The sequence below is a fragment of the Arctopsyche grandis genome, chromosome 9 (assembly GCF_051622035.1).
Source record: "Arctopsyche grandis isolate Sample6627 chromosome 9, ASM5162203v2, whole genome shotgun sequence".
Classification (NCBI taxonomy): Eukaryota; Metazoa; Arthropoda; class Insecta; order Trichoptera; family Hydropsychidae; genus Arctopsyche; species Arctopsyche grandis.
In genome coordinates this window covers 27,649,667-27,664,434 of record NC_135363.1, presented here as the reverse complement: position 1 = coordinate 27,664,434, position 14,768 = coordinate 27,649,667, and the positions used below count along the sequence as shown (strand labels likewise).

Sequence of the window (14,768 nt, the reverse complement as noted above, 5' to 3'; positions counted from 1 at the left end):
AGTGTTTACCAGACTGTCTGATCCATACATCAACATGTTTTTAGTTTATGTTAATTCTGAGTTAAAAACTTCAGTAGGAATTTAAAAAGTAGTAAACCGGGACATTTGGGCGTCCCGAGAGGTTTGTTCGAGACACCGGTACACGAGACTTAAGACTGGTGACAATCCCGATTAATCGGGAAGCCTGACAACCCTACTAGGGTCTTCAACTACGATAAATGTGTTTCGTAGCTACATATGCTACGACAGATCAAAAATCGCTCCGTTCAGAAGCCAATGAAAAACTATCAAATTTATACATTCTAGGCTACTTAATTTCATGTTAATCAAGTTTGCTGTAGTAAAAGAATACTTTTAATCAATCTTAAAAAATACAATCGTTTACCGGTTAACTGAAAGTTGTAAAATTTAAGTAATTCTCGCATTCCAACTTTTTTTTGAAGTAGGAAAAGTGCGAGCCATAAAAAGACACGCATTTTACAACATCTCGTAAAGATGAAGTATTTTATTATGAACAATACATTTTTCATGAGATTCATTCAGTTGAACAACAAGAATTTTCTTATTTCCTTTTTATATTATCATCACTGTAAAAGTTTTGGCAAAATATTACACGTATGAAAACAAAGAGATTAATTTTGTAATTTTTTTTTCAAATGTTTCAAATCTCAACGTTTTATTTTTCTCTTTCAATTATATAATATAAAATTTAAAAAAAAATTGAGGTGAATTTTGAAATTGAATTGTGCCAATTTACTTTTAATAACACATTATAAGTTCAAACTCAATCTATTTACACATCTTCAAATGAAATGAAATGAGACTTAGTAAAGAAAAATATAAAAAAAAATACTACAGCATGTACATATTAATGTAAAAATGTACCATTCTTCATCTAGGATTCAATAATTGAAAATTCACATATAATTTAGACACAAATTTGGTTAATCCAGTCGAAGCTCATCGATCTTTAAGTTATTACCTTGCGATTAAAAATGGTCAACTCTTAAAAATTCTATGATTAAAAACGATGCGGCGCAAATGATCGACAAGCGCCAGACAGACTGAACCACAGATTAACGACACGTGTACCTTATGCGTGCGCACTGCTCGCACTTACACTAAGTGAAATCTAACCGAAGTCCCAACATACCTACTCTATATACGTTCTGTGCTTCTGATACTTTAGTTCCGAATTTTGCCTTATTAAACTCGCCAGAAAGATCCAACTCAATTTTAATAATTGCATCTGTGCACATCGAAAGGTTACTCGTCATCTGATGTGCAATCTATCATTCGTGAAGTCGAGAATTGCGTTTAAAGCAGCCATCCAGTTAATCTGTGGTTCAGTCTGTCTGGCGCTTGTCGATCGTTTGCACCAAACCCACAATATCTATATATCATATATGTACTTGGACAAAGTAAATCAGGATGGACCCAAAAGATACATATATGTAATATATAATATATAATATTAAAACTTCCGTACGCACACGCCCTCAAATGGAAATTTATTGCTAACTAATTAAAATTATTAAAGTACATACTAGACGACTACCACTCCAATTTGGCATTAATAAATCACTTCATCGTCATTTCAGAAAACGTTTTACGTTTAACGTACGCACGCCACTTTTACATCTACGCTAACAGATTATTTTTTCAAATTTAACCTCACTCTGACTCTAACATATATAAATGTATCACTTTATTTAATTTTTACATAAAAATATATGAATTTCTATCATACAAATATGGATCAGTATTATCGTACGCTACACAGTACACATACATATATTATATGTACATAAATAATTTTTTTTAGATTGAAAAACTAATGAAAAATGGTTGTGGCTATTTGCAGGTACTATATCTGCGACAGGCGCTAAGCCTTCTGCGCATGCGCGTGAACTTATAATCCGATTATAATTTCTTACATTTAATGTATGCTAGACTTGTTTAATCAATCGTTCGTTATACACGAGGCAAATAAATTTCGCACGTTGTTATAATAGCTTTATATGATTTAGCTAGTTCGCGGCTTGTACTTGTATGTAGGTATTATACGTTGTATATGATCAAAATTTTCAAAAAATTAATAATATTAATTAATTTGGATTATTATTTTAACCCCACGTCACTCTGTCTGTCTGGCGCTTGTCGATCGTTTGCACCAAGCCCGATTAAAAATTGTTATTCTTTTCTGTATGTTATTGAAAGCTTTTTTTAAATGTCTCGATGCCAGACTTTTGGCCAATATTTGTAAAACCTATATTAGACCAAAACTAGAATTTGCTTATTTCATTTGGAACCCTGATAGTAAAAAAAAAAATACATATGTTTAGAAAAGATCCAACGAAGACTTACAAAAGTACCTTCTGAACTTAAATCACTTTCATATGATATGAGATTGAAAAGAATAAATCTTTCCACTTAGGAAACGAGAAGAATGAGAGGTGATCTTGTAGTCTATATAATTATAAATAACCAATTAAAATATAATTGTTCTATGATTAATCTCCTTACGTTTAACAATAACATGTTTCAAATATAACGGCTTATTATTTTTACAAGGTTTATCTTAGTTTCACTGTATTATAATTGTATGTACATATTAACAAACAAACCCCTTGGGTTCATAGTTAATGCCACCTATCCCAAGTATTTTTAAATAAATAAATTCCAGTACCTATTACGATGTTGTCTTATAAATATGCGAATAATGAACCATTTAAATTGTGAAAAAAATTAAAAATTCATTCGGATTGATAGTGATAATAATGACGTCAATATAGATGCGATACAGATCGATATTTTACGTGCACACGTTTATGTTGAACAATGCTTTTATAATAATTTAAGCAATACTTAAATGTCTAAAAATAACCCAAAAATTGATGGGAAGTATGCTTGGAGTTATGTATGTATATATTGTATTTAGTTTCGAGTTAAGGGATTTGGTTCGTATATTATGTACTGGCGACACGTCTATGATTAATTCTAAAAATTCATCACGTATCACATTCATTATTGATTAATATTGTGGCACAAAATTTTGCTCAGATATTACAGGGATATCACAAAAGTAACGACACTCACCTCTGGCATGTTTACTGACTTCCGTCAGATAATTACCCCATTCTCCCTCTGCACTTCCATCAAAATCTACGACATGCTTCAAAACACCTTGTTTTCTCAGACCGTATTCCAAATGTTGTCCTGTAAAACAAAAAAAAGTTTAAAAACATTTTTCAAATAAAAAAAAAAGAAATCACCATTTTCTTTACTAATAAATCTGATTGAATCTAATAGTTGTTCTTCACATAAATTAATCTGAGTGTGTGTGTACTTATTGATGACACTTTTAATATCAATAAGCTTTATTCCAAAGAATGATGTCATATCATCAATGAACATACATACATTAAGACCTGAACAAAAAATTAAAATTTTAGATTTTCTGCGTTGTACCTAGTGGAAAACTTTTGATTTATGAACGGAACGTTAGATGAAAAGTTTCATCGATTTTAAACAATGTCCTGTCCTGTTTACCTATTAGGCCTTCCTGGTATATATTTATTATTTATTAATAGTTTTGGACCATTGTGGCATTACAGGAAGAACCTAATGCGCCACAATGGCCTACATTTAACAAAGATAATACAAGTAAAAAAAAAACAGAAAAATTAGAAAGCAGAATAAAAAAAATAATAAAAAGTAACAAAAGTAACAATATATGTATGTACCTATAAAATATATTTAATATATGTATTTCGTCGTCTAGTTTGTATATACATATGTCACAGTGAAATTATATTTCAAGTGAAATTATATTTTCAGTGAAATCATAACCAGTTACATTTTCAGGGTTGGTTTTATTCATTTAAGATTATATTGTTAGGGTTGGTATTATTTAAGGATTAGATTAAGTTAGCCCTATTAATTTAATATTGGGTTGTTAGTGTTAAATTTATAGAGTTAAACGTTGTAAATTCATTGTTTGATGAATATATTTTCTCTAGTGAAATATATTTTCACTTGAAATATGCTTTCACTGTAACATATGTAGTAAATAAATGTTTTAAAGGTGCGCTAATACCTTAAAAGCCTTTGAATGATCAGAACATTTTTGTATACACTACAAACTCTTGTTAAAGCAGAAAAAAAGTTGAAAACGAGTCTCAAGTTGGTAAAACGGAGTGCACCGATATATCAGATATACATATGCAGGTATATTTAAAAGAAATTAAATCATAGTTAATGTAATATATAATTACGAAGGAGACTTTTTAAAGTTTAATGTATGTATGTATGTATTGTAAGTAAGGTTTAATGTAATGTTTGGGTGGTAGAATCCGTGACGTAAAATTTAATAAAAAATAAATGAATATTCAAATAAATTTAATAAAATAAAACTATTCAAATAAATTGAATTAAATGTTTACTATAAGATTAGTCATGTTTATGCGGTTTATATTACAAATACTGAGCGAAGCCGGGTAAAACCACTAGTCTGTTATATGTATTTATAACTAACAAGAAATTTTTGTATCAATTGAATTATAATTTTAAAAAATATAAGGAATCTTTGAATTTTGGCTTGTCGCAAGACTTACTTCATATTCTATTATTAAAGGAAACGGATTCTATTTTTTTTTTTTTTTTGAAAAATGTGTTTAACAATTCATTGACAGTATAACATATATTTACGTAGGTATGAATATTATAAAGTACATATATGCATATATACAATATACGGGTGGCCGTGAAAAATTCGACAGTGAAAAAGTCGAAAATATTTGTTTATCATGCATACATATGAAAAACAGTTAGTATATATATCAGTGGCGTGCGGTAAAACTCTCTCTCCCCCCTTCGTACACTTAATTTGCGCGAGCAGGATACAACAGGAACAAGAGGAACAGGCTTTTCCTACCGTAGCCTGCGCGCGCACATTAAACAAGGCTGTATGACAAATAGAGAGATAATTTCACCGCATGCCACTCATATATATTATATATATGTACATAGTACCGTTTACCATGCACCCTTTTTTTTGATCTTTCGACTTAATATCTTTCGATTTTCGATCTTTGCCTTCCGATATTAGCTTTTTTGACCTTTTCACTTTCGGTGCCGTGAGGTATACCCACAATACACATACATAAAATACCAAAATAATCCGATTTATAGGTAGACATCAAGACTGCACTAATTGATCGCAGAACTGAACAGCGATCACGACGGAAACAGGAAACCGTTTTCATATTTTGTAGACATGACCAATAAATGCCACGTCGATCGTAAATCTCCTTTGGTAATTTAGCACAGAGTGGCCGAAATTTTGATGAAATTCTTTTATGCGACATTCACGTTTCGGCTTTGAATACCATCAACACACTTTACGACTCTCGATATTATCGTTTTCTTCTTCTTTATCCCCTCCCCCCACAACCCCCCCCCCCCTCCTCCTGGCACATTTTCGCTCCCTCGTTATACACGGAAGATTACGCTTATAATGCGATCGCCATTTCGCCTCTTTAACGCGTTCGTTACGACCGCGTAACAATACATATTATATGCTAGACAAAATTAACCAAATATTACAAAGATATAACTTAACTTTATGGTTATTATTATACCCGTTGAAATTTCAACGGGTGCTTTCGGATTGATACACAATTTAAAATAAAGTTACAATATGTATAGTAATAATTAATCAGAATCGGAACTGAAACAGAAATCGGGAATCGGTTATGCCAATTAAATTATGCAATCAAAAATAAAAATAAAATAATAAAACATCGTAGTCGAAATCGGAATCGGGAATCGGATAATATGAAAAGTACGTATTTTTACATCGCGTGACGTAAGCAAAAATATTTATGAGCTATGTATGTTTAGTTTACAAAACCTTATACACACAATTATGTATAAACAAACCCCGGTCATTACATCATTTTTTTGCTCACTTACCAATTGTCAATGAAAATAGATCCGATCTGTCGAGTACGAGAACCACGTGCGCCCACCCGAACTGCCTCAAGATGCTGCCGAAGACCAGCTTCAGTCTGCACTGGCAGTAGGACATGCGAGTCAGTGTTGGATAATTACTTTTATCGTTGAATATCAGCTGAAATAAAAAAAAAATACGTAATGTATGTAAATATTTAAATTAATGTATGTAATCGTTGCCCCCCGTTAATTAGAATTTAAAAGAATTAGAAAGAAAACATATCGAATCTTGCCTTATTAAACTCGTCTGAAAGATCCAACTCAATTTTAATAATTACCATTTTAATAATTGCATCTGTGCACATCGAAAGGTTACCCGTCATCTGATGTGCAATCTATCATTAGAGAAGACGAGAATTGCATTTAAAGCAGCCGTCCGTTAATCTGTCGTTCAATTTGTCTGGCGATTTTAGAGCGGATGCACCTCATCCCATATCCCAGTACATAAACAATACTGAGGATTCTAGACTACGTTTACCGGCCAATGAGCTCTACTGGAATACTACAAAAAAGAAGGAAGTAACGCCCCATACTACTCAGTGTGTTTTCGCCCATAGCCCCATATTCGAAAGCGAAAAGGAACTTGTAGAAGGTTCCGTCTTCCAAGATAATTTGTAGCCAAGACATAAATCAAAATTTCTGACTTAAATTTTTTTGTGAGCACTTTTAATTTTTTTTAAATTAATTGAATATAATTTGAACAAAATAAAAGCAGCCTGGGAATCAATTCTGTGGAATGGCCTTAAAATAGTCCGGATTTTAATATAATCGAAAATATGTGGAGCGTAATGGGCAGAAAAACTAAGGATCAAAAGTATAAAACGATTGGGAAGTTTAGATTTTTTATTTCTTTTGTTTGGTTAAATGAAATTCTTATTCTTAATCCGCTGGATTATTTTATTTTATTTTATTTGCAGATATTCGCAATGGTCTTCAGCGGCTCGGAACAATTCTTCGGCGCTCATATCGGTACACATGCGCATTTTTCGAAGCCAAGACAACTTTTTCCCGCCAATCCATTTTCGACCTTCTATTTTTCCCACGGTTATCAAACGGACAAATTTGTACTTTGGACCCCATATCATGTGTCCGAGGTACTCCATCTTTCTCCCCTTGATGACAGAAACAAGTTTCCTATCTCTCCCTATATGCCTAGGACAGTTTCATTTGATACTTTTTTAGTCCACGGGATCCTCAGCATACGCCTGTAGACCCACATCTCAAAACCTTCGATGCGGCTGATCATCCTGATCTTCAGAGTCCACGTTTCACATCCATGTAGCAAAACTGTCCAAATGTACATATGTAGCTCTTCGCGAATCTCAAACGTGTACAAAGATTGAGATGCTTGTTTTTAAGCGCCGCTTTAATTTTGATAAACGCTGTTCTAGCCATCTCTATGTGATAAATGAAATTAGTGATGAATTGCCATTAACTTATTTTTCGATTTTTTTTATGTTCTACATACATATGTATGTAGCTCTGAAAAATGCACTGAAGTGGTTTCCCATTGCATTTCGCACGGCCTTGAAAGGAAATGTTGCACGGATAGAGAGGTGGGCGATTGTTAAATGGTTGAGTGCCAATTCTGTAATGAACCGTTTCACAGAATAACTACAAATTGTACAGGACGTTTCAGAAAGCTTTTAGACCTAATTTGTGGACAGATCATACGATTGCATGTCCCCGAGCGCCTATTAAGCACTCCCAACAACCAGAAGAATAACGCTAAGTGCTCTGAAACAACTTTTTTATTTGCTTGTCTTATTTTTTTTTTACTCCATTTCGACGACCGTATTCAGTAACGTCCCATTATATACACATATATATATGTATTTTTATTTTAATTTTATTATACCTAATGCTTTTTACAACGCATTGTCAATTTTTATTTTTTGTTCGACTTTCGCATACAATAGGATGATCAATAATTTTTTTGTACGATTGGGTTATGAATACACCCGCGGGAACAATCATCGCGAATAAAGGACCGTAAACATTGCCGTTTTTACGTAACGTAAAAGTACCTTTATTAACCCTAAAACTTTATCGTCACGGTCTCAGAGACCCTACGGCCTACGGCAACGTATATTTAATACGGTCAATTTAATATGTATGTATAAAACAAATAGTGTGATGCAATTTTTATTCATCAATCTATCATCGAGTTAAGAAATATATGTATAAATTTCTAAGACTAAGAGCCAAAGATTAAGTTTCACGAAAAAATTACGCTGATCAACAAAAAAAATATTTTTTTTCTTACCGGAGCGAAGATTAACTAATCTTTACTAAGTCTGGCCCACAATTTGAATATGAGAATGATTTTTTTTAATTATGCGGCTTCTTCTCGTTTATGAGATATAAGCGTATAAAAAAAGCGCAAGTATTGAACTCAAAATTTTGTATTAATGTGCCAAAAGTTAGTAACATAATCAGTAGTCAAATGCTTTTTATATATTAGTTGTGATTTTTTATAGCTTTAAAATAAGTAGTAATTAATTATCTAGCGAATTTCAAAAGCTAAAAGTACATCTTTTATAACACATTTTATTTAACTAGAAATATTGATTTGGAAAGGACATTGAAACAGTTATATACAATATATAATAGTATAAATAGTAGAATTCAGTAAGTAATTGGCAAGTAAGCTTATGCTTGTTCTGAAAGAAACTGTCTAGCCTTTGGAGCCGCCTAGCAATATTGTTTGGGTCAACAATTCTGGCCTACGGAGTTTTAAAGGTTAACGATTCACGATCACTCAGCGGAATGCACGGTAGGTTCAAAACAACACGTCGATATTCGCATCTGTACGGATCGGTTACCATGAGACTTTACGACTATGAAAAATCGTAAAGTCTTGACTTTACTTCAGAGTGTATGTTATCAGTCCCTAAGGGAAACCTTTTACACTGCAGATGTCCGCAAAAATGCTGACATGCAGACGAGATAGCAAAACCGCACAAATTACGAGATGTCAATAATTGAGATTTGTATACTGGAGCCGTTTTTAAATATTTAAACGTTCTCCATTGTTTGGGAATAGTATGTTTGATCGAATTCGTCGTTGTGCTTAAAGGCGCAGTGCGAAATTACGTCTACGTCGCAAAATCCCAATGAAACAACCATAAAATAAGACGTAAACGAGCTGCGATTAAATGTAACATTTTAAGACACATCCCAGGCGTTAGCTGAGATTCAATTTTAAAAAGAAAATCGCATCGGAAAAGTTGAAAATGCGATGAGAAAATAAAAGCACGCTCGGAGGATTGTGAACATATTTTATTTAAACCACTCTCCAGCCACCGCGAAACACGTCTGTATTAAGAAGGGTGAGTTGGATTGAAGGCTAAGGGTATAAGACAGATAATAAAATGAACCTTTCAAATTATTCACTTAGGATAGGAGTAAACTGCTTGTTATTGTTTCCACGGAAACCGGACGAAAATATGTGAAGGATGTCGAATCGAAAATGTAGTGGGGTGAAAATGCGGTGAAAAACAACCCTTAGCGGTGTCGACAGTCGTAAATCGGAAATTTTCCTATTTTCCACGAATCGCTTCGCCGAGGAAAAGTGAACTTGCGCCGAACGGACGTCTGTGTATTAAAATAATAAATGCAAATAGGTATCTTTGGCGCCCGATATTATTGATTTGGAAAAGTTCGGCTTGGAAAATTTATTGAATTCGATATATTCGATATAATATCTATAAACAAGCAGCATAATGTCTCTTGTACAACTCGCATAAATTTTATTGTGGACGAACAAAGGCCCTTTCAAACCTGAACAAAAAATTGACCTGTCTATAAATACGTTAACCAGAACTTTTATATGTTCATATTATATTGCATTTGCCATAGTGATTTTATGTACATTATACATATATACTATTTGCCCATTGAAAATCATCATATTTTAAATATTATAAATGAATAATATGTGGTAATGAACAAAACAACGAAAAATAGCATGTATTAAAAATACCATATATGTGTGTACATATGTATATGTACATACATACATAAGTATGTACATATATGGCGTAAAAAAATTGTTTATTTGTTTGTTCCTAATGCTAATCCAAAGCTGCGTCTCTTTTTGGACGTGAATCTTTTTTTCGACCAATGAAGGACGAATACCAGTCAAGAAATTGATATTGTTCTCGTATATTTTAAAATAAATAACTGCAATGAATACTTATGGCATTTCTATTAGTATCTACGATGCCCGTTCATTGAGACTAATTTTTGTGTGAAATTACTGTTCACTAAATACTCTATTCTCTAAGCAAGACATTATTTAGCTACCAGCAGGGATATTCATTGTATTTCAAAATAATACGCACAAAGGAGCCGAATAGTTAAAAACAGGAAATAATGTTTAGTACAATGTCTGTTACCAAGAGTTGGCGCGTTCTCATACTCACGCACATGCGCGCGAAAGAGACAGAGCTTTCTTTTTATTATTGAACGCAGTGTTACATCATGCTATAAACATATTCACAGACACTACACATAAACTCTCGGGAACAGATCACAAAGTCTCGGGGACAGATCAAGAAATGAACCGATGTTGTTAAATGTAAATACAAGCCTAAATACAAAAGTAGGTATAAACCTCCCGAAAAACAGAAAAAGGAAACGACGGATCATATCTAGAATATTAATCACGAAAATATTTACATTGTTATCAGGGGCGTCATTTGGGGGGGAGGGGGGTAGAGTGGGCAGCCCCCCCCCCCCTAGATTTGAAGGGGACTATCAACGTTGTTTAATGTATTATTATGAATTCGAATTAAAATATTAAACCAACAATAATAAGATATTGAAATTCTTTAGAACACTGTCAGGAATAAACACGTCGATTTTACCCAGAAACAAAATGTTAACTCTCAAATATATTTTGTTTTGTTGTTTTTCTTGATTTGAAAGATTTTCAGATTATTTTGTACTTTATAAACACTCATTTTTATAATATAATCAGTGGCGGCTCGTCCATACGCACTGCGGTACTGCAGCACTCCCAAGGAAATTGAGAAAAAAATAATATTATTATATACATAAATGTATGTATATTATATGAAAATAATAATATTATTTAAGCGTGTATTAAGCTCGCCCGCACACCGATACATCCAATAATGATCATACATCGCGGTACTAATATCAGAAAGTGAGGCATCGTTTATGATTTTGTGCAGTACGGTTTTCGTTGGAATATGCCGAGTGGGTGAAGGAGGGGCGCGGGGAGAGAGCTCGCGCTAGAAGCTTGGTCTCGTACTGCCACTCCCGGCTGTACGAGACGTATTTTGCGTCGTATGCGCGTGCCCGACACCTCTCACTTTTCGTCATTACTTCTGCTTTTGTCTTTCCTTCTACACCTCTTACACTTTCTACATTTCTACTCTTCCTTCTAAACCTCACTGTAACAGTTTTATTTCTTCTCATTTATTTGGCAAAAATTTAACGAATAGGTGATAGACCTTTTTTCAAGGAAAAGTAAAAAAGACAGAAGAATCAATTTTTTAATGAAATAAAATACATATAATGTTTAATTTTGATAATTTTGATAATTTTGATTATTTTGATAATTTTGATGTTAATAATAAAATATAATCCAAATAAACATTTTTTTTATTTTTAATCAAACGCAGCACCCCCAGATATCTTATCCACGAGCCGCCACTGAATATAATACACCCACCCGCCATCTCCTAGAAAGTCATTCCTTACTGGTCAAAAACTTTACCCCCCCCCCCTCTGGGAAAAGCTGAAATGACGCCCCTGATTGTTATTGATTTATTTTATTACAATACAATAAATGACTAAAATTTTGAAAGGATGCAGTTTTTATATTGCAACGTAGAAGTAACTCATTGTAATAAGTTGTAGCGAGTGGCGAGCCTTCTGTCAGTTTGACAGTTCTCTTGTAGCATCACTGACGCATTCGTATGTGTGGCTACACTGACGCTTGTTTAAGAGTGGCAACACAGACCAACCAAGTCGTAATAAATGCGACCAGATGGTTGTTTTAATCATGATCCAAATTTTCAAATGGTCCAAACTTTAAATTTGTTTACGATTCAATCTAGGCTAACGTTTTTAGAAAAAGTAACCACCTACGTGAAAAAATTTCCATTTGCTGGTAAATATCATCATATTGGTAATTGGAAAAATTATTTACCGTTTACCGGTAAATGAAATTTGACGGTTAATTGCAATCCGTAGCGTGGGTGTGTCTCTGTGTCCTACTTTAGACGAATCTTAAACCACTCCAACGATCTAAATCAGATTTCTCACAATTACTTTTTGAAGCCCTTGGAATATTAATGGCTACATGACATTTGAACACTCTAACCCTGTTCCCATTCCCATTTTATCCACACTTGACAGATGAGACAGGTAACTAAAATCTAAACATCACACAAAGCTAAACCACACTCGAGTGAAGCTAAGTACTTCGGCTAGTTTTATATATCATACTATATTTAAATTGTACGTTCATTTACATATAGGGGAATATACACCCGGCGTCTCCCAAGCTAGAATTTAATTAATCATATTTGCGACATCAAATTTGGTCAAAATAATGGATCGTAAGAGGATTATAAAGGTTCGGTCGCTAATGTAATATTTTTAATGACTAAACTCAAATATTCATGAAAGGGTTGATGTATCGCGTAACTCTTCGCAGGAACGATCGATTTGTGGACATGGAAAAACAGTTTTGTAACTCAATTTATTTTGATTTAATATTTGTTTTTCAGCAAACAATTGTCACATAAGAAAAACCTTGATATTCAATGAACTTTTCGATTACTAATCGAATCGATAACATCGTCTCGAAGTCATTTATTTTTCCCAAATCAAACAGAGTAAACAACTCATTACAACATAAATAAAATATTACATGATTTATATTAAATAATATCCTTCCTTTACAAATGAAATACTTTAATTCGACTAGAATAATAATTAAAAGTGTTTTATTAAGGTTCGTTGAAAGTTTCGCTTAATTTTGCAGTCGAAAAGCTGAAGATTTTTCCAATAAATTCTCCGCAATTTTACGAGTTATTCGTGCCAAAATTCCCAAATATTATTTAACCAGAAGCAAAAGCGGATTGGACGAATTATAATCACATTATTTTATATTATACAATATAATATCTACTATACTATAATGTCGCGAGGTTCGTCATTCGCGAAATTTCTTTCTACTCGAGATTGAAGAAGTCTTCATTTTAATCACTCGTATTTACAAAAAAATATATTTAAAAAAATCATTAAATTTTATCCACAAATATAACTATTAATGCTGGTAAGTTTTAATATAACTAGTGTTTTCGAAATTACAAATACAATCATACAATACATATATGTATGTATGTAGTTCTGGCTGTAAATGCAAGAAACTCCCTACTTTGTATTTTATTATTAGATATTTTTACTTTATCTGCTATTGTTTTTTTTATGATTATGTATAAATGTGTTTTTATCTGTGTATATATTTTTATTTTTCTCATCTCTTTGGTGCATTTTGTACCATTCTGGTGCATTAGGAATTCCTGCAATGCCACAATGGTCCAAACTTAAACTTAAATAAATAATAATAATATGACAACTGGCGATTGAAATGTGAAATTATACTTCGACTGAAACATCTACATATACTAAATCAAAATTCATATATGTATATGTTTACTTAAAAATTATTTCATTCGATACACTTTTGATGTATTTTCCACTTTGACTTTGTATTACTTTGGTCACATCATTAGGTATTACATACATATTTATGTATCTAATAAAAGCAATCATTACTTGTTTTTACGTAAAACAATAAGGCATGTCTAAAAGTGGGCATTTACCTAAAGAGTCTGTAACTATGCAACTGCAACTACAACAGACCCTACTAGAGTAGGGCTGCCATACGTCCCGGTTTTGAGGTTTATGTCCCAGTGTCCCTGTCCTAGAGTCATTTGTCCCGGTCGATTTAATAAAAAAACTATTTTCCAATAATATTGTACATACAAAATATCTAATATTGATACGCGCACGCTAATTGGCAACACCAGCATTTATTTAATTCATTTTTTTTTCTATATATACATTAAGGAATGAAAAACTTAAAAATTTCTGCAAATTTTGCAGAAGTCACATATATGTAATAACATGCTATCCCATTCAAGAAGTATTTAGGTGGTTATCGCTACTTCCAGCAATTGTAAGGGATGTTGGAGCCGTTGAAATTTTTTTTCTTACAAGAAGAACATCTTCCAAAAGCGATAACGGATTTTTTTACAAATCCATTATCAGAACTTTATACCTTTTTTGTACACAGCTAAATGTTTTTGATTGAAAAAAAAATTAAAAAGCTTGAAAAATCTATCATAACTGTCATTGAAGTGAAAAATATTTTAGAGGACATTAAAATAGATAAAGTAACAATTAACGGAGAGATTAAGTAGTAAATACATACATAGATATTCGAGAAAACAACATATATGTACAACAAACTAAAAAATACATAAAGAAAACTACGATGACACAAGTAGAAGCAATTGAAAAAGATGTCGAGAATTTTTTCAACGTTGGAATTAATTATTTGGGAAAATGGTGGAAATAAGATGTTTTTTTCATGGATGCTTCTCGTGAAGTACCCGAATGTGAACAGGTTGAAAAAACAATTGCATATTTAAGTGAAAGAGGAAGTAATGAATATGATGTCATTTATCGAAAATAAAACATGTGAA

The 14,768-nt window shown here is 32.5% G+C and overlaps 1 protein-coding gene across 1 annotated transcript in view; it reads right to left on the bottom strand.

Annotated features, from left to right (window-relative positions):
- The window catches only part of LOC143916820 (atrial natriuretic peptide receptor 1), a 100,413-nt gene that overhangs the window by 24,185 nt on the left and 61,460 nt on the right, over positions 1-14,768 (bottom strand). The window contains exons 4-5 of the mRNA XM_077438067.1: positions 5,977-6,133; positions 3,100-3,219 (exon numbers count right to left, since the gene is read on the bottom strand). Coding sequence (XP_077294193.1) covers positions 3,100-3,219; positions 5,977-6,133 — 277 coding nt within the window. The remainder of the gene's footprint in view (positions 1-3,099; positions 3,220-5,976; positions 6,134-14,768) is intronic.